The 22218-nt window shown below is 35.4% G+C and overlaps 1 protein-coding gene across 1 annotated transcript in view; it reads left to right on the forward strand.

Moving 5' to 3' along the window:
- LOC148948333 (uncharacterized) overlaps positions 1 to 22218 on the forward strand; it is a 54785-nt gene that overhangs the window by 31156 nt on the left and 1411 nt on the right. The window contains exons 3-4 of the mRNA XM_089093887.1: positions 10836 to 10891; positions 12808 to 13042. Of these exons, the coding sequence (XP_088950013.1) occupies positions 10836 to 10891; positions 12808 to 13042 (291 nt within the window). The remainder of the gene's footprint in view (positions 1 to 10835; positions 10892 to 12807; positions 13043 to 22218) is intronic.

Below are 22218 nucleotides of genomic sequence, written 5' to 3' on the forward strand. Positions count from 1 at the left end.
CGTAATGTCTAACCATTATTGTCACAGTGAACCTGAACCAGGAAAAAAAAATCCAAAAATCATTTGGTAAGTTGACATTTTTTTTCCTTTCTACTAAGCGAGTCTAACACCTAACGGGGTAGTTCGCCCAAAAAGTAATCAGTTAATCTTTCGATAGACAATGACATTTGAATGCATAATATATAGTGATGGGCAATAACTTAATTAAAACATATATATCGCTATTTTTACTTTCGATATTCGATGATCGATATATCGATTTCGATATTTCTTATTATTTTCTTTTGCTCAGACTAACTTTAGGGTTCGGCAAAATTCCTTAACAAAGCAATTCAATAACAAAAAGAGCGTTTTGCACATTTTTTTCCAAATTATTAATAAAATACAGCAAAACTTCTATTACATGAATGAATATTAGAGAAACCCTGATTTGGAATTCCTCGGGCCCAGGGTAACGAAAAATAAGCCACTGTCTATTTTTGGATACTCAAATCAGCAACATGTCAATATTTTCCACTGAGAATTGGTTCAGCCTTTCAGTGATTATACAAATAAGAAATCGCTTTTTTCAACTGAAAGTAAGGAGCAACACTAAAACTTAAGAGAACAGAAATTTTTCTGTATATGAGGGGTATAACCCCTCATCAATTCATTGCTCTTCACGCCAAAGTTTCTTTTGTATTTTAACCATCTCCTTACTCTAATTAGACGGTTCCTTTCGCTTAAGATCCCCCATCCACCAGGCAATTCCATCCTTGCTGAAAACTCACCCAAAAAACTTCTTGTAGACAATTCCGCCAGGAAAATTATTTTTAGTCTGCTTCCGTTTGAAAAAAGACTTGGCTTTCTTCTAATTTCTAACCGTTTTTCCAAACATGCTGGAAATTTTACCTCCGTTGAAAACTTTTAATGGAAATTCTCCCTCCCAATATCTCAATGGAAAGTTTGCCCCAGTAAAATTTCCCCATGGAGAATCTTTCCCGCGGAAATCCCCCCCCCCCCCCAAGGAAAAATCCCGCGGACAATCGCAACTCCTTTGAAAGTTTTTTCTGGGCAATTTTCCCGGAATATCTCCATGTGTAAGATTAAATCTGCGAAGAGAATGTAAATCAAATAAAAAGAATTTTGTATAAGAATTCTGGTAAATTCCCCCATGTATAGATTCCATTTGAAAGTTCTTCCTCGGAAGCACCCCTCTCTATGGAAAATCCCCCCTTGAAAAATCCCCCACATAAAGTTCATTCTCCCCCAAAAATGTCTGTTTACTTCCCAATAACAAAAACTATATCTAAACAGTAGACAAATTTCCAAACTTACAACCCTTTTCTCCACGGAATTGCAGGGTCGTGTCATCTCCAGAGGTATGATACTTGACCTTTTAACTATGCTGATCAAAATAGCTGTTTCAAAATTTTGATCGGATGACTTTGGTAAAAAAAGGAAATGGGAGAAAGGGAGAATTTAGTTGCCCTCCAATCGGTTTGGTCACGAAATGGGGAGCTAGAACTGTAATTTCCGTTCGAGGGAGCCCTCTGCGAATTTTATATGATTATTAGTTCAATACGATCATCCTTGCAAAAACTAAATAAAAAAAGTTTTTTAAACTGAAAGTAAGGAGCGACATTAAAACTTAAAACGAACAGAACGCTAAAGTTGGACTCTGTCTCACAACTTTATTTTTTAAAACAATAAAAAACTTTAGCCTAAAGAGCGAGGCGTTGAGGAGGGGACAGCCCCTTTCATATACGGAATAATTTCTGTTCGTTTTAAGCTTTAATGTCGCTCCTTACTTTCAGTTTTAAAAACTTGTTTTTTTTATTTAATTTCTGATCGTTTTTTAGTTAATGCAGCTTTTATTTTGGCTCACCGTCATTGAATAAGTAAACAAAATTTACATAAAAATTTTACTTTTCTTTTGCTAAATGGCTGTCTCTAAATTTGGTTCTGACGTAATTTACAAATTAACTTACGTAACGAACTTCTATATTTGTATATTTTTCTTCTGGCAAAAAATACAAAGTTGCAGATATTTGCCGATTTTAACTTGAAACCTGTGTAATAGGGTTTTCTGATACGCTGAATCTGACGGTTTGATTTTCATTAAAATTCTTTCACTTGTAGGGGATGTTTCTCCCCTCTTTAAAAAATCAGGTAAATTTTCTCAGACTCGTAGCCTTTGATGAGTAATACTAAAACTTAATAGAATTTATATATTTAGAATCAGCATTATAAGTCTATTCTTTTGATACATTTATTGACATCGAAATTCCGTTTTTAAAAGTTTCGATTACTATTGAGTCGTATCGCTTGTTTTTTTTATAGTTGTTTTTTATTACGTTTATGTTATTACGTATATGAGGGGGTTCTCCCCTTAGTCAATACCACGCTCTTTACGTTAAAAGTTAAAAAAAAAATTTAATTCACAAACCCCTGAATCACAAAGGTCGTTTAATTAGAATAGATAGCTCTTTTGAAAGCACTAAAAAAAACTGTAGCGTAAAGAGCGAGGTATTGACTTGGGGGAGAACCCCCTCATAAACGTAATAATTTCTGTTTGCTTTAAGTTCTAATGTTGCTTCTTACTTTCAGTTGAAAAAACTTTTTTTATTTAATTTCTGATCGTTTTTTAAATAATGCTTGGAAATCCGGCGCCCCCTTCATAGAAATGTCCCTTCCGCCCACAAAACATCCTCCACGGAAAGATTCTCCCGAGTAACCCCCTCCTCCAGCCCCCCCCCCACCAGAAAAAAATCCTTCCTGAAAATGTCTGTATACTTCCCAATACCAATACAATGTGTATGCAATGGGCAAAGTTCATAATTTGCAGCCCTTCCCCTGGGAACTGTGGGGGAAAAGTCATCCTAAAAGACATATTTATTAGATTTTGACCATGCTGAACAAAATGGCTATCTCAAAACATTGACTGGATAAATTTGGCAAAAAATGATCATAGGAGGGGGCCTAGATTCCCTCCAATATTTTTGGTGACTTAATAATTATATTAGAGCTTTTAATTTCAATTCCAACGAATCCTTCCGCTATATTCTAAGGCCACTGGGTCAATACTATAACCCCTGGGAAAAAAACAAATAAACACGCATCCGTCATCTTTCTTCTGGCAAAAAATGGAAAATTCCGCATTTTTGTAGATAGGAGCTTGAAACCTCTACAGCATGGTTCTCTGATACGCTGAATATGATGGTGTGATTTTAATTAAGGTTCTATAACTTTTAGGGGGTCTTTCCCCCTTTTTCGAAAATCAGCCAAATTTTCTCAGGCGCGCAACTTTTGATAGGTAAAATTACACTTCATGAAACTTATATATTTGAAATAAAAATTAAAATCTGATTCTTTTGATGTATCTATTGGTACCAAAATTCCGTTTGTTAGAGTTTCGGTTACCATTGAGCCGGGTTGCTCCTTACTTACAGTTCGTTACCACGAACTGTTTGAAAAAATAATAAGGCAGAACAAATATACACGCATCCGTGATCTTTCTTCTGGCAAAACTTACAAAATTTCACATATTTTCAGATGGAAGCTAGAAACCCTTATAGTATGGTTCTCTGATATGCCGAATCTGTGATTTTTATTAAGATGAATTAACTTTTAAGGGCGTTCCCGCCCTTTCTCAAAAATCACACAAATTTTCTCAGGCCCGTAACTTTTGATGGGTACATAAAACTTGATGAAACTTATATATCTGGAGTCGGGATAAAATCCAATTCAGTTGATATATCTATTTTTATAAAAATTCCGTGTTTTACAGTTTCGGTCGCTATTTCGCCGAGTTGCTCCTTACTTACAGTACGTTACCACGAACTTTTTGATTACCTAATCAGGCTTGGAATCCACTCCTAGAAAGGACATTGGTGGCGGGCATGACAATCAGTGGCGCCAATTCACGAAAATGTAGGGGGGGGCAAGGATTTTTTTTCGGTTTTTTTTTTATTAAGATGCAAAAAAAAGAACAACATTTAGCAAACATACCTAAAACAGGGGGTAGCAGCGAGGTCACTGCTTGGCAAAATCGTCGACTGATCTATCCAAATCCAGTTTCTTTAGCTCCTCTTTTTCAACGGCCATTATCATGAGATCACTGAGTCTGTCGTTTCCCATCGTCGATCGCAGATAGTCTTTCACACGCCCTAATGCCGAGAAGAATCGTTCATTACTGGCAGTGGTCACAGGGAAAGTAGCAACTAGCTTCATCAGTTTTCGCACTGCAGAATAGGCAACTGGGAGGTCGGATAAGATTTCGATAGCTCGAAGAAGATCCATTTTTGAAATATCACCTTTTGACATCTGCAGCTTTGCAAGAGAAAGCTGGGATTCTATGGCATGGTCATCGACACCGAGAATCTCTTGATAATGACACATAACTCTTTCCACTTTCGAAAGTTGGAGAAAATTGGAACTATTGCAATTTGATTGGCAAAAAATTGGCATTTCCTATCAGTGTAACTGCGTTATTTTGGTACTGATGACTGCAATAGTGACCATATCGAAGCTGTAACTTGGCCTTCAGCTTTTCGTCGCCTTTAGACATTTCCTCCATCAATTCAACCAAATTACCCCGGTTTGCAGATGTTTCTGATTCGTCATGAATCAGAAACAAACAAGACAAGACCCCTCAAAGCAAGACCCTGGCGGCCAAGAAAGCAAATAGCGCGAAAAATGTACTTCACATGATCTCTATTTTCCTGAACCTCTTGAAATCTGGATTGAATTAAGGCATTCGCTATAGATTTCGACGTATCAGTACTAATTATCTTAAAGTCTGTCCATGCTGACATACAATGTCTGTGTCTTTCAGAGCCATCATGTTACTTTAAGATTGCAGAACTATCTTCCCACTTGCAAAATTCCGACTCAATGAAAATCCTTCTTAGAGCAGTTTCTTCAATTCTTAGAGTTCCCATAGAAAAATGTCAGCAAGTAAAACAAAACACGGAATTCAAGTTTTTTTGAGCATTCTATCCCTTCATAAATCTAATAGTACTGTGCACTGAATTTCCTTCCGTTAGAAATGGAAGCCGGATATCTCTCAAGAATAGGTTGAGCTGGTTTGTCGTGACGCGTCCTAGAGATATCTGAGAGAGTTTCTTGACTGCTACTGGAACCCGCAAGGGGTTCAGTGATGCAGACCGAACTTTCATGTTGATCTGAGCCATTTATTGTTCCGCTTGTTTCCAAAATTCTCTCACAGGTGGGGGAATTTATCTGAACTAACCCGAGACTTTGGGCGCTGACACTGTTGCCAGTTTCTTGCACTAAAGTTTCTTCATTTTTCTTCCGCATTTTCACCGAAAAAATGTCCAAAGTTTGTTGTCGCTTTTTACTCATAGTTAAACGAGTAGTAGACAAGGACTTCACTCAGACACGGCAAGAGAAGAACTGAAGAAACACATAGAAACTCACTTAGAAAATCACTCCCATACTCCACGGTGAAACTTTCCCGCTTAGAAACCCCATAAACCAATCACTTACATTTCCCGTTCACGACAGTCCCATACACTCCACTAGGACTAGTCATCCCATAAACTATTCAACAACGTCAAGAATCTGCTGACCAAAACCCCCTTGAAACCCTAGACCACATTTCCTTTCCCAGCTACTAAAAAAGGCAATATACAAAACTCATAGTTTACAACGAATTCTTCACAAGAACAATAACGAAACGGGTACTGGCCACATGAAGCTTAGTTTTGAATGAACCCTACTCAGAAATAAAATAGTGTAGACGCGCTTGCTCTTAGACATTTCAAAACAAGATTATATAATTAGGGCACCAGTTTGTTGGTCCTATTTATTGGACCAGTTGCTGGTTTAATATAGCACATAGCTAAAATATAAAATAGCTGTCAAATATAAATAAGACGGTAACTTTCAAAGTCTAGGGGGGGGGCATGGCCCCCCCACTGGCCCCCCTAATTGGCGCCCCTGATGACAATAATTTTATGACAACTTTAAATAGGTATTTCTGAGACCCATATTACAAGACTTCCACGACTTGAGTGGCTCAGTTTTTCTTGGAACTAAAGATTCCCTACTAAACATTTAGAGAGCCATGACAGATGTAGCTGCTGACGAAGCTTGTCTTTTATTGACTACTGAAACTTGACCATGTGATCTCCAAAACTGGCTTGATTCTTGATTCTGCACTTGTATCTAATGATACAGATTTCAGTAAGGCCCAACCCACGTATTTTGCTATTGTACTCTCAACTTGGAGAAGATAGTCAGGGTAATATACAATTTCTAGAAACGCGGGTTGAGGTATGTGGCAGTCGTTAAGAGTGTGATCTGAACAGGGCCTATAAGTTTAGAAAGTGTTTTATCTAGCCAAGCCTTTTGGAGATTCTCAGCAACATTTGAGAGCCCACCCTCACTAAACGTAGTTTGAGAACGGGCTATGCCATCTTATGGATACAGTTATGCATGCTGTGTATCTTCATAAACGAGTCAGTATATTGAATAGGTTATTCTTCTTCTCCGAATTCTCGGCCATTTGCGAAACAATTTTCTATGTTGGATCTATTTTGCTGGACGTTCAATGGCAGATAGAAAAAGCCGAAACAATATCGTTTTCGATATCGCTATTTACATTTCGATATTTGATATCGATTATTGATGCGATATATCGATATCGATATTCGACATCGCCCAGCACTAGTGATATCTGATTGTTTTTTTTTCTTCTGGTAGTGAAGCAAAAAATTGAATTGAGTATTTCTTGTGCACATGAGAAAAAATAAGTAAAAAAAGTAGCATTTTCGGAAACGGATCAAAATAGGGATTTCATTGATATTAAATTCGAAACAATAAAGGAATAAATATAACAAAACAGGGTAATTGATATTTCTGAAAAGATTTTCTTTTAGGTAAGTCAATTAACTAATACTTTAAAGGGTTTAATGTTGTATAATTTCAATAATAAACCTATTAATGCACGGCTTAAAATTTTAGCTATTCAATCATGTATACATTTCTTTTCCCGCATGTCGCAAGGAAGTCCTTTAAGTTAGTTTTTCTGATCGTTGCTCTCTATGAAGACATTGAGTGCTGCATAAAGACGCCAAGTGGCTAAACCCGTTTCTTCCTCATCCTGTCAGGAGTTAAACAAGGCTGAGTCTTGTCACCGCCGCTCTTCGTAATTTTAATTGATCATATAATGCGAAGTACCAGCATAGACAACATCGAGCTGAATCCTGAAGTCCACCAGAACGATAAACTTCGTTGACGACATCGCCATACTTGAATCATGCAAGCAACGACTTCAAGAATTCTTAGACCAAGCTCTCTTGGAGAAAGCCTGCCAGGTCGGCATAAAGATAAATATTGAAAAAACAAAATGCATGGCCACAACAGACTCAGTTCTGCAAATAGCGACGAAGACCACACTGCCTGTCCATAATAAACAAATAAGTAGGACAACAGGGAAATTTTTATACAAGACAGTGGAACGCAACTTTAAATGAATATTTCGACCCTATATCCAAGGGCCGTCCTCAGCAAAACAGACGAAGAGAATAAAAACAATATAAAAGAAACTTACATTAAAATTCAATCATTAAAACTGAAAGGTTTTTTTAAAAAAATGTTTTAAAACAGCCCTAATATCATTACTTCAAAGAAGTTCAACCAGGACTTTTTTTTTTTTTTTTTTTTTTTTTTTTTTTAAGGTTAAAAAAAAATTTTTTAAAACAGCCCTAATATCATTACTTCAAGGAAGTTCAACCAGGACTGCTATTCCAAACGAAGTGGACAGAGAACAATTCATTCAGATGGAATTAAAATGCTTACAGACAAGCTTTTAAAGCTCTCGCCTTCTTGGCAGCCAACCTAGATGGTCTATTCGTAATAGGTTGAGTGGAGTTATTTACGGATTTTTTAAAATAATTGGCTAAATCATTTTTAATTAGATTTGTGTATAGGGCATTAAGCGAATATTCCCCTAAATTTCTATTTAAAGGAATATTACTATTTATTTTGATTTTAATTTCAATTGCCTCTCGAACAACCTGTTTTATACCTATATCATTGCTAATAAGGCAAATTTCTTCAAAAGGCATTTTATGACTAGGGTCATCATATATGTGACTGCTTAAAGCAGAATCAAAGGAAATATTTGTACTATTAGAATTTAAAGCTTTAGTTATGTCATCTTTGTGTTGTTGCAGGCATTTTTCTAAATTTTGATGGGTTCTACCAACATAAAAATGGCTACAGTCACATGGTATTTGATAAACCCCTCTCTGGCGAGTAACTGGGGTTATATCTTTACCAGAATTTAAGAAATTCATGATTTTAAAATTAATTGTAAATACGACATAAAAATTATTTCGTGTGCAAACTTTTTTTAAACTTGTAGTGGCTTTTTGGAATATATTTTAAAACATTTTTTTTAAAAAACCTTTCAGTTTTAATGATTGAATTTTAATGTAAGTTTCTTTTATATTGTTTTTATTCTCTTCGTCTGTTTTGCTGAGGACGGCCCTTGGATATAGGGTCGAAATATTCATTTAAAGTTGCGTTCCACTGTCTTGTATAAAAATTTCCCTGTTGTTCTACTTATTTGTTTGACTCAGTTCTGAAAATTGCTTGTAGAGATCAACAGTTAGAACAAGTCGTACGTTTAAAATACCTAGGAAGCATAATTGAAAATAAAGGATCTACCACAAAAGAAGTGCTCACTAGAATTGGTCAAGCCAATAAAGCCTTCAATAGACTCGGAAAGTTTGGCGGTCACTACGGCTGAAATTTCGACTCTTTAATAGCAATGTCATGCCAGTTCTGCTTTACGCAGCCAAAACCTGGCACTTGAACTAGGAACAAGAGAGGAGAATTCTTGATTTCAAGAATACCACTGAATTAAGAATTCTCAATATCCAGAGGAAGCAAAGGATAACCAGCCAATCCATCCGTGATAAAACGGGTGGGCCTCTTGTGACAGATATAATAAGAGTTTGTCGATTGAGGTACCTTTGCCACATAATACGTATGGGAAATACCCAGCTACCGAATGCAGGGCTCCACTGGCAACCATCGGGTATACGCCGCAGAGGCAGGCCCAGAAAGACCATGCTCTGAACGTCCCAGAGCTAAACACCTCAATGCAGCCTAATTGGGAGGATATACTGACTGCAGCAAATTTGCGATAAGAGTGGCGGCTCCTTCTTGAAGCTCTGGAGGCACAGGCGGGTCCGAGGTCTAAGGTCTTCTTTGGTACCAAGATGTTATGGTTTTATCCCTACATAATTTTAAACCTTCAATCACTGTGTTTTACCCAGTTTACTGCCAATTAATGGTAGTGTTTGTCTTTCGCTACAGCAATCATAAAAGCTACATTTTCTAGAGCCCCATGATGTTATATTTTATAGCTGATTTTCTGTTGATTTTTCACACACGTTCCTAATTTTAAAAACTTGGCACCCGCTAAGTGTTAAAACTGTATAAGTGTATACGGAGGCCCTTTTCACTAGAAATTAGGTTCCCAGGTTCTCCTAATTTTTTTTGTTAAAGACGTATATGATTTTGTAAGTTCCAACTGAACCAACTTTAAATTTCAGGTTTATTTTTAAGGTACTCCGTGCTTGAAATTTCTTAGTATCTCCAAGTAGCAGAGTAAAAAGTTTTACTTTTTAGTGGACTTTGAGATAAAAGTATTTTTATTTTTTATAAAAATACACGTTCCTTGTTTTCAAAACTTGGCGCCTGCTAAGTGTTAAAACTGTATAAGTGTATATGGAGGCCCTTTTCACTAGAAATTGAGTTCCCAGGTTTTCCTAATTTTTTAGGATGTACATGATTTTGTAAGTTTCAATTGAGCCAACTTAAAAAAATCAGGTTTCATTTTTAAGGTACTTGGTGCTTAAATTTTTTTGTTATCTCCAAGCAGCAGAGAAAAAGGTTTTACTTTTTAGAGGATATTATGATAAATTTTTTTTTTATATCTGTAAGTCATGAAATTTGCCTATTATTTACGTATAGTGTTTGCTAGTGGTAAGAATATAGAATATTTTTGGGAGGGGAGAGGGTGAATTTTCTTCTGGGGTATTTTCCGCGGGTATAATTTTGATGGGGAGGGAATTTTCCACGGGGGAACTTTTCAGGGAAAATTATGTGCTGGGTGATTTGCTAGAATTTCTATACAAAATTCGCTTTATTTGTCTTACTTTCTCTTTGGTGAATCAATTTTACATGTAGAAATGTTAATGGTTATTGTGCGGGCTAAATTCTGACTGGGATCAAATTGTCTAGGGGATCTTTCCGTGGATGGAGAACCAGATTTCCCGGCATTATTTAAAAAACGATCAGAAATTAATTAAAAAATAAGATTTTTTTTTAAAATAAAAGTAAGGAACAACACTAAAACTTAAAACAAATAGAAATTGTAACGTATAACGTATATGAGGGGGTTGCCCCCTTCTTAATACTTCAATCTTTACGCTAAAGTTTGAATTTTTGTCCAGATTCTTTGAAAACGTCTCCTGAAACACAAAGGTATTTAAATTAGAACAATAAGAAGATTTTTCAAAAGTAATAAAAACTTTACCGTAATGAGCGAGGTATTAAGAAGGGGGTAACCCCCCTTGAAATACGTAACAATTTCTGTTCTTTTTAAGTTTTTATGTTGCTCCTTACTTTCAGTTGAAAACTTGTTTTTGTATTTAAATTTCTTCTAAAGTTTAGGTACTGGAGAGAAAAATAATGATGGACAATGCATGAGAGACAAATATACTCTTTACTTTGTCATGGTCGTTGGGCAGACGGTGAGATCAAGGTAGTCAAATATACAACTTAAACTGTTATAATTTCCCTTTTATTTTCAGTTATGCTCAGCGTTGAAGAATGTGACTCCATCAGCTCTACGGATATCTTACAGATGGTAAGTCGATACACATTACAATTAATACACAGTAATGTAATGTAATGTAAAGTAATGTAACAGTAATGTAATGTAACACACATTACATTACAAGTACACATTAGGGGAGTGGGTATATATAGTTAGCACTACCCCCTGAAAATCTCTACTTGTCTCCGATTTTTCCAAAAATTTCCTATGTAGCTGACCTGATGTTTTTTCGACTGTACTCCCTTCTCCACTGCCATCAAGAAATTCCTATGTACGTGTTTGTTTTAGCAGCACTAAATTTTAATAATTAATAGTGCAATCGAAAGAATTCTTATTAACTAAATTAATCCTGTGTTTCAATTCCCCTCCCACATCTATTATAAAAAAATTCCTATATGCGTGCTTGTTTTAGCAGTACTAAGTTTCCAGTAATTAGAAGTGTAATCAAAGAGACAATTGACATCTTAAGCCCCTCTGAGAATATTTGAAAATTGTATTCTGATTTATTCTATTTAGCTTGTAATGGCTGGGATCTCCATAGTTTTATATAAAAAAAAAATGGGCCATCGTATTCATGGGCATGATAAATTCATATTTATCATATACTTAGCATGATAAATAAAAATAATGGGCATGATAAATTCATATAATGCTGTTCTTCTAAGGAATTTTGGTGATTTTGCTATTGTTGCTATAGTTTACTTTAGTTTAAATCTGATTATCAAGTTTCCGAGAATATTTTACTCTCCCCCTCATTTTTACCCTTCCCCCTATTTACAAGTCCCCTGTTTATCACAGGAGCGTTCAGTAATGCAAAGCATTTTTTAAGGGATCTTTTTGTCTGATGTTTCTTATTTTCTGCATAATATTTTCTGTATAATTCTCTTTCTTTAAATTTATTCTCTACTTACTGTATAATAATAAATGACAATAATTATTATCCCCTTTTAGAACCTTTTAATTCGCAGTGAACAAAATTCATGAAATTTTGCAATGGAGCCAAAACTTAAAAAAAAATGAAAAAAATCCTGCTTCAAATCCTGATATTTAAAAATATTTCCCATTGTTGTATACGGCTTATTGTGTCTTGGAGGCTTACGTGGCTTTTGTGGGTTTATATTATCAGTAGCATTACATCAATTCAAAATATAAATCCAACAGTAACTGTGAAAAAACTTCTATACAGAATTTGACGCCTATGCATTTAAAATAGGGATAAGTCTTCCCCGAAATACTTTACTTGTTTTGTAATGTATCTTGGGCAATGGGCAAAAAAAACCCCAAAAAAACACAAAGCTTTTTTGGACAAAAATGCTTTTCTTTATAGATCGTTTTTTCACTCAACAGATATGTTCACAGGAGCTACTTTCGTGGAGTACGCATGTTTTTCTGTGCGAGGGGGCGCGAAGGCTCGGGATAAATGACAAAATCCACAAGGGAATATCTCCGGAATAACCTTTTAAACATTGAAAACTATAAAAACAAATATATTAATTTACGTAAATGTGTTTTGGCCCGGACCCGATAGCTTTCCATTCTCATCTTTTTTTATAACAGTGGCTATTTCCAGTAGTTTTGCTTTGAATATTTTGAACTATTTGGTCTTTTGAAGGTAGTTTCGAAAACCATACTGCCTTTCCATCACGATAAATAAAAGTTCAAATAGGGATAAATTCTTTTATAAGACAGTGATAATTCACAAAAAATACTGGATATTTCGGTCACATGCACAGTTACCAAAATATCAGGTATTTCCTGTGAATTATCACTGTCTAATAAAAGTATTTATCCCTATTTGAACTTTTATTTGGTATTTTTGGACTTTGTACTCTAGACTTCAGACTATTTTTTCATTCATTTTGTTTCTGAATAAGGAAAAGGTACTCAGGTCAAATTTATTATTATGGTCATAATTATTGTCTATTTAGTAATTTCTTTTCTTACAGGGGGAGTTGCTTGATCCAGACTGGTCTGTAGAAGAGTTTACTGTCACATTTGACAGCACTGATGGATCAGACGACCTCCCACGCTGTACCTTAGGAATAGAGATTACAGCTAAATCTGATCGTCGAATCCTGTCTAGTGAATTTTCTTCAAAATTTGCGAAATACTGCAACGTTGAAGAGGCAAAATGTAACATTTCTGGACTGAGTATAGATTTGTGTACCTCCGAATTTCCAGGTAGGTTTCAGACCAGCCCATATTTATACCTTTTAAGGTCTTTGGGCAGACCAGACCAGGGCTTCTGGCAAACGAAACGATAAGGCTGTATATCCTCGAATGGGATGGGGAGCTATAAGGTAGTGAGTAAAGAGCAGGGCTCTAACAGGGGTTAGAGGAGGAGTGGATGCATTTACGTTGGCTTCTGTTGGCTTTGTGCTATGACGAGTTGTGAATGGCGCTAATGGTAATATAACTCGCTTGCAGTCATTTTGAGTGTTTCCCTCGTCACGGCTTTTAGTGGCATTTACTTAGCTTTGAATAAGCTAACAAGGGGTTCTAAGGCTGACATACCATATCCAGCATAAAGGTCTTCAAATTGAAACATCTTATCGGTGAAATGAAATGAAAATAAAAAATAGGAAAAGACGGGTGTAGAAAGACGAGAAAAGACGGGTATAGAAAGACGGGGTACAATATTCCAATAAGACAAGGAAACCCTAATTATAATAGTTTAATTAAAACACAGGTCAAAGCCTTAAATATTTCAAATAATGACGGCACAATGGCAAACAATGACGGTAAATAATTGGGCATAAGCAGCCCCAAACAAGTTTAAACCCTTTGGGTCAATATGAAATGAACTTTGAAAAGAATCAACGCGCTTCTGCTATAGCTTATTGGTAATCGAAAATGGTAAAGATAAAACCCCAGTTACTCGCCAGAGAGGAGTTTATCAAATACCATGTGCCTATGGCAACTACTATGTTGGCAGAACCCATTAGAAAATAGAAAAACGTCTACAACAGCACAAATACGATATAACTAAAGCTTTAAATTCTAATAGTACACATATTTATTTTGATTCTGCTTTAAGCAGCCATATTTTTGATAACTCTAACCATAAAATACTTTTAGAAGAAATTTCCCTTATTAGCAATGACTTAGGCATAAATAGGTTATTCGATAGACAATTGAAATTAGATTCAAACTAAAGAATAATATTTTTTCAATGAAGATTTGGGGAATACTCACTAAATGCCGTATACACAAATTTAACTAAAAACAATTTAACAAATTATATTACAAAATCAGTAAACGATAACACTCAACCTGCTAGATATAGACCGTCTAGGCTAGGTGCCAAAAAGGCTAGATTAGCATTGAAAGCTTGTTTTTAACTATTTTTACCAAACAGTTCGTGGTAACGAACTGTTAAGTAAGGAGCGACCCGCCTCAATGGTAACCGAAACTCTAGAAAACGGTATTTTGATACAAATAGATACATCAAAAGAATCGGATTTTAATACTAATTTCAAATATATAAGTTTCATTAAGTTTAGTCCTACCCATCAAAAGTTACGCGCCTGAGGATATTTGGCTGATTTTCGAAAAAAGAGGGAAAGACCCCCTAAAAGTTATAGAACCTTAATGAAAATCATACCATCATATTCCGCGTATCAGAGAACCCTACTGTAGAGATTTCAAGCTCCTATCTACAAAAATGTGGAATTTTGCATTTTTTGCCAGAAGAAAGACTACGGGTGCGTGTTTATTTGTTTGTTTGTTTTTTTCCCAGGGGTGATCGTATCGACCCAGTGGTCCTAGAATATTGTGGGAGGGCTCATTGGAATGGAAATTAAAAGTCTTAGTGCCCTTTTTAAGTGACCAAAAAAATGGAGGGCAACTAGGCCCCTTCCACGCTCATTTTTTTCCCAGAGTCACCCGATCAAAATTTTGAGATAGCCATTTTGTTCAGCATGTTCGAAAATATTATAAGTATGTCTTTTAGGAGGACTTAATCCCCCGAAGTTACCGGGGGGAGGTCTGAAAGTTATGAACTTTACCCAATGTTAACATATAGTTTTGGTTATTGGGAAGTATACAGACGATTTCAGGGGATATTTTTCCTGGTAGTGGGGGGGGGTCGGAGGTTATTTGGGAGGATCTTTCTATGGAGGAAGTTTTCATGGGGGAAGGGACATTGCTATGAAGGGGACGCCAGACTTCCCAGCATTATTTAAAAAAGATTAGAAATTAAATATAAAAAAACAAGTTTTTTAACTGCAACAGCAGCAACATCAAATCTTTAAACGGATAGAAAATATTACATATATGATTGGGTTCACCCCTTAGTCAATACCTCGCTCTTTAAGCCAAAGATTTCTTAGTACTTTCATAAGAGCTATTTATTCTAATTAACTGCCTTTGTGATTAAGCGGTCATTTTTAAAGAATTGGAACAAAATTCGAATTTTCGCTTAAAGAGCAAGGTATTGACTAGGGGGCGAACCCCCTAATATACGTATTAAAAATATATGAATATAGAAGTTCGTTACGCTATTTAATCCGTAAGTTACGTATATTTATTAAAAGTTTCGAGAAAGCCATTTAACCAAATAAAAGTAAATTAATATTCAAATTTTGTTTTAATTATTCATGTACGGTGAGCCAAGATCAAAACCTGTGTTTATTCAAAAACGTTTTAAACTGAAAGTAAGGAGTGACATTAAAACTTAAAACGAACAGAAATTATTCCGTATATAAAAGGGGCTGTCCCCTCCTCAACGCCTCGCTCTTTACGCTAAAGTTTGACTCTGTCTCACAACTTTATTTTTTAAGACAATAAAAAACTTTAGCGTAAAGAGCGAGGCGTTGAGGAGGGGACAGCCCCTTTCATATACGGAATAATTTCTGTTCGTTTTAAGTTTTAATGTCGCTCCTTACTTTCAGTTTAAAAAACTTGTATTTTTTTACATAATTTCACTTGAATGAATTGCCTTTTTACACCTCTGACCTCACTTGATGTTCCAGTCCTGGCTGAACTTCGCTAAAGTAATGATGCTAGGACTGTTTTAACAAGATTTTAGTTTTAATGTTTGTATTTTAATGTGAGTTTTTTTTATTTTTATTTCTTTTTTTTTGCTGAGGACGGGCCTTGGATATAGGGTCGAAATATTCATTTAAAGTTCACATTCCGTTATCTTATAGAAAAAATTTCTCTTTGTTCTACTTGTATTTTGCTGTTTATGATGGAAAAGCAGTGTGGTTTTCCTCGCTATTTACGTCTAGATTATGATAAGGTCACATTTTTTTCTTGGACTGTAAAAATTGAAAAAAAAGAAGAAATAAAGATCTAAACTGTAGCTCAAAATCGAACCAGAAAAAACTGTATTTTTCACTATTTGATTAGAATGCATTGTTATGATCTAAATCATTTTTACAAAAAATCAATCCATGTTTAGAGCTCTGAGATTCAGGATCCATAGAGATATCACCCGTGCTTGCTGAATTTACTAGCAGCCCAAACATATATTATAGTATCCCCCCTGTCTCAAAAATCGTTTAAGTGTTGCTTTCTATCATTCTGGTTGTCAACCGAGAGAAAAAATACCTTGCTTTGGCACCTCATTTGTAAGTATGAATAATAAAAATAAAGCAGGGAAATAATTACGGCATAATTTATATTCCTTGGGAAGAAGAGAAGAAAATAAACGTTATTTATTTACGTAAACAACTTTAGTAGAAATAACTTCTGGTAGCACACTTTTCTGCTTGGAACAAAATTCTGAATTGGAACAAAATTCGAATTTTCGCTTAAAGAGCAAGGTATTGACTAGGGGGCGAACCCCCTAATATACGTATTAAAAATATATGAATATAGAAGTTCGTTACGCTATTTAATTCGTAAGTTACGTATATTTATTACAAGTTTCGAGAAAGCCATTTAACCAAATAAAAGTAAATTAATATTCAAATTTTGTTTTAATTATTCATGTACGGTGAGCCAAGATCAAAACCTGTGTTTATTCAAAAACGTTTTAAACTGAAAGTATAGGAGCGACATAAAAACTTAAAACGAACAGAAATTATTCCGTATATAAAAGGGGCTGTCCCTTCCTCAACGCCTCGCTCTTTACGCTAAAGTTTGACTCTGTCTCACAACTTTATTTTTTAAGCAATAAATAAATTTAGCGTAAAGAGCGAGGCGTTGAGGAGGGGACAGCCCCTTTCATATACGGAATAATTTCTGTTCGTTTTACGTTTTAATGTCGCTCCTTACTTTCAGTTTAAAAAACTTGTTTTTTTTTATATAATTTCACTTGAATGAATTGCCTTTTTACACCTCTGACCTCACTTGATGTTCCAGTCCTGGCTGAACTTCGCTAAAGTAATGATGCTAGGACTGTTTTAACAAGATTTTAGTTTTATCCATTCAGGATCCATAGAGATATCACCCGTGCTGGCTGAATTTACTAGCAGCCCAAACATATATTATAGTATCCCCCCTGTCTCAAAAATCGTTTAAGTGTTGCTTTCTATCATTCTGGTTGTCAACCGAGAGAAAAAATACCTTGCTTTGGCACCTCATTTGTAAGTATGAATAATAAAAATAAAGCAGGGAAATAATTACGGCATAATTTATATTCCTTGGGAAGAAGAGAAGAAAATAAACGTTATTTATTTACGTAAACAACTTTAGTAGAAATAACTTCTGGTAGTACACTTTTCTGCTTTGTTTTGTTTAATGTTTTTCTGCTTTTTTTTAGATTTTAGCACCAAATTACTCGATGGAATCGATTAACTACGAAATAACACAAACATATTATGGCACACAACAATAACAAAACAATTTTTAAGTCGATATGACTACTTCCATTCAAAGATACATTTAAGAACACACATTAACATAAGAAAAACTAGCTTAAGAGACGTAAACATAAGAAATAAGAACTCAAGATCAATAGAAAATACATAATAAATTTTCAAGCACATAAGCAACATTAAAAATACGGACATTTTAACCACTAATTTCTGTTAACAATTTATTTTTTCTTTTTTTAAATACATCAAATTTATTTATTTATGGCAATGGATGACCGATTGCCAGAGATTGTTCTTGTTGACCATCCATCAGTGGGAAGAGGTCACAAGGAAGAATTTTTCACTAGGGGTCGATTCATAGATAAAACACCAATGTTATTTTGCTTTTCAGATGATCCGCCTATCAATAACTACTACTACTACAACTGAATAAGTCATTGCAGCACCAAGCTGTTTGAGGCCAATATAGCTACGCACGCTTTTCCTCCATCTCAATCTATCCAAAGCCTCCTCTTTATACCCTCCTACAAAAAGTTAATCTTTTCTTATGACCTCCTCAAACCCTAATCGGGGTGACCTGCTTTTCATTTGGTCCGAGATGGTTGGACGAAAAGGACGATCTTTGGCAACCAATCGTAAAGATCACAAAAAATGCGGTTATCGTAAACTAAGACCCTGATGAACACCAAAATTATTTGTCGGGTCAACTAGCTTCTTAGATTGAAGAGGGTTTTGAATACATTACCTACAATCACGAAACTTAAAACAACGGTACCGCTGAATCTTAATCACTCGATGATCATGGCACCACGCAATGAAAATGGCTCCATCCCAGCTGGGAAAATTAAATTTTGTTTGCTAATCAATCTTATTAGATGTGGAACAAGTTCATGCCAATCTATTAACCTACTAAATTAATATACATATATATATATATATATATATATATATATATATATATATATATATATATATATATATATATATATATATATATATATATATATATATATATATATATATATATATATATATATATATATATTTAAATTGCAGTGGTTAAGTTTTTAGTGACACCTATGAATTTCAAATTGTATGTGTAATTGAATACTAGATGACAGTAATTTTTCTCCAGTAAACGATCTTTAGACTGCAGGGCTGAGGTAAGGACCTTAATAGTCAAGAAGCGTCTTTAATCCAATACTATTTATCTATTTCCGTCAAAATTGAGGAGTATGTAAAATATATAAATGAAATTGCAAATGAAAAACGAAATACTTTAACAAACGAAAAAAATCGCTGATTTAAAATAGAATTAATAACATAACTAAATTAAATACGTAAGAAGAAAATACAACAAGATATCAAACATTATTTAAATTCTTGAAAAAAGGAAAAGGTTGTGCATAAAGAGAAAATTTTCAGAATTGTGATAAAATTTATCTCTCTTGATCCTAGCTAATTCCCACGGCTCTTTAATTTTAAATTTCAAAACTATTTCAGCGTTGCAAAAACAAATCGGAAAACTAAGTAAAAATTTACAATATTCAAAATAGCAAACGCAGATTGAAAACAAATCGCAGATTTTAAAATCTCTAACAATCTGGGCAGGATAGAGAACATGCCGGAGGGCAACTGCTTAAAAGAAAAAAACTTTAAATATCACGGCGATAGGCACCACGAAGACATATTATTAAGTAAAATGGCTTTCTAATTTTTTCTTCAATATTTAAAATTATCTAAAAAAAAGAAGGGCAGGATAGAGAATATGCCGGGTGACAAATGCTTTAAAGAAAATAGCCTTAAATACCACGACGATAGATACCACGAAGAAATATTATTAAGTAAAACGGCTTTCTAATTTTTTCTTAAATATTTAAAATTATCTAAAAAAAGAAAGGCAGGATAGAGAACATGCCGGAGGGCAACTGCTTTAAAGAAAATAACCTTAAATATCACGACGATAGATACCAGGAAGACATATTATTAAATAAAATGGCTTTCTAATCTTTTGTTGAATATATAAAATTAGCTTTTGACTTTGAATCTCGAGCTGAAGCACAATTTATTGTAATTTCTGTTTTACCCCAGAAAAGTTAACCCGAGATAAAAAAACAGCATCAAAAACTGGAGATAAAGTGCTCCTGTCGCAAATTATTTCAGCTCGGTTGTTGTCATTGATGGGAAAATATTAACACTATTTAAAACAGATATAGTAGGAGAAAAATAAGTTTTGACCAGGAAAAAATTGGTACAGAAATGGTTTCTTCACCATCCAGACCGGAAAAAAATTATTAACAACATATCAAAAATCTAAATCTCTAGCTCGATGCGAAATTGTTTTTTTTTAATGCTTTTTTATTTATTTTCTCAACAACCGGGAAAAAATTAAAAACGTAAACTATAATGTTTTATACATCTTTTTAGATCAGCTTTTGGCTCTGAATTCATTTCGGATACTCATTTCGTTACCTGAGCAAAAGAAAAATATTTATCAGCAAAAAAAAAAAAATGGGGAAAAAAACTGTGTCTTTTGGGAAAAAAACTCTTACCAGCGTTTATCAAGGTAATGGCTTTATCAAGGCTTTATCAAGGGTATCAAGGCAACAATAAACAGGAATGAGGAAACACCTCAGCGCCGAACACCATGAGACAAGGTAGGTTCTAACTTAATGTGTTCAGAGAAAAGCTTTTATCTTATTTTTCAAATATATAAAAATTGCACATTATCAAAATGTAGGAACTAGATTTTTCATCATTACAGTTAACTGTTATTCTTCTTCACTAAGTTCTTCTTCTTGAAACTTTGAATTGTTGCACGAGCTTCTTTTACAGGTACGGCAGGCTATAGTACACTCAAGTCCGTTTTTCTTAAAGGTACACTTTTCACTATCACAGCCGTCAATACGACACGAGCAATTGATAATTTTCAGCAGCTGAAACGGAGCGGCAGGAAGGTCTGTTTTTCGTGGTGGAAAAACTTTTTTATTCTGCATGGTCTATTCCAGCCGTAAAGGGTCTACTTTACTCCCAAGCCAGAGTTGAACTTGGCAATAAACACATAGCGAGTGGTACTTTGAGGTTGACTGAGTTGACGGTAGTACTTGTGGATGTACGAAAGTGGTAGTAGTGCTCACTTTTCTGTGAAAGATTAGATTTCTGGCAATGTCCAGGTTCGAAACATTAGGGCAACCGTACAGTATCAACAATGCTCGCTCTCCTGCTGCCACAATATCGTCAAGCGATGCGAGCTTGTCGCCAAATATAGCAGCGCTGTCCCTGAAACTCTTGTTGGAAAGTAGCAGCTGAACGGCGTTGCCCTTTCCTATTCCGTAAAGGTGAGAGGTTGTGTCACAACCCAGCACGGCATGACAGAACGGTATCAGATTGCTGACATCTGTTCCTAGCTTCTGCTTCATCTCACTAACATCTCAAGCTGAACTCGTACCGCCAAACTTAGCTTTAGTTGATAAATAAAAACGCCCGGAACGTGAATCTCATCGACTTATAAGAAGAACTAAGATGCCAGTATCATCAGCAACCACGATTGTGTATGTAAGACTAGCAGCTTCTACGGCTTTTTCTACAATCAGACCGTCGGCGTCTCTTTCCGAATGGAAAATTCGGAAATCAACGGCTTCCAAAGGGTTGCCGAGCAGCTTCAGGAAACGTCCTTTGTTTGTCTTAAATGAAAGAAACTCTTCTTTCTTCATGCAGATGGTCATCTCTTCGGTGAAAAAGACTTGGCGGCCAACCATCCTTGCTCGACATGAAGGGGTAGCATGTTTGATTGCTGCACCACCTTCATATCTGTCAAACACAACGATCACAAAAGGGTACCTTGTTTGTAGGTAATGGACGTATGAAGCAAAGATGACCTTGAAGGTTGACCCTACCTTCCATGGAACTCGATGTAGAAGAGAACCACCATCCAAGACGATGTTACACGCAGAAGCAGGTCTTGAGGGTGACTGAGTCTCAATCCCGCAAGCCTGAAAGATCGCTTTTGCAAGCTCTGGCTTATTTGCTTTTCTCATAAGGCCATCACTTTCGAAAAGAGAAGGAGGAATCGTACAAAGTTCGTACTTGAAGTATTCTTCTCGGAAGTCAGTTTGTTGGGCTACTATTATAAACCACTGGAAAAGGAGCGCCGGATCTATGTGCGCTACCACAGAGGACCCAGCCTTTTTGGCATTCATTAGGGTCACTTGGTCTTTTTTCTTGAAGGCTTGCTCCTTCAAGGTTTTTCCCGTCATCTTACTTTGAATCAACTTTCCAGCCACATTGGCCTCGTCAACATTAACATCTTGGGAAGCAGTTATGGCGTTGGCAATGTTTCTAAGCTGATTGTCACCTCTGAACGGAGAAGATTCTCCGAAGTATCCGACGAGCTTCTGGGTATCGTCGAAGTCACGCTCCTTTCTACTGAACTCATGTCGTGGTGCCGCTCACTTGTTGAGTAAACATTTGTAGTCAAATTTTGAATCGAGAGGTTTATCTCCAGGCATGCTGGTCTTGACAGAACCCAAATGGGTCTCTACAGTTCTGTCATCTTACCTCCAGTTGTAAGACTACCCAATATTTTCAGACTTC

This window comes from Artemia sp. Qi Xiang Cuo, chromosome 9 (genome assembly GCF_049724085.1).
Source record: "Artemia sp. Qi Xiang Cuo chromosome 9, ASM4972408v1, whole genome shotgun sequence".
Classification (NCBI taxonomy): Eukaryota; Metazoa; Arthropoda; class Branchiopoda; order Anostraca; family Artemiidae; genus Artemia; species Artemia sp. Qi Xiang Cuo.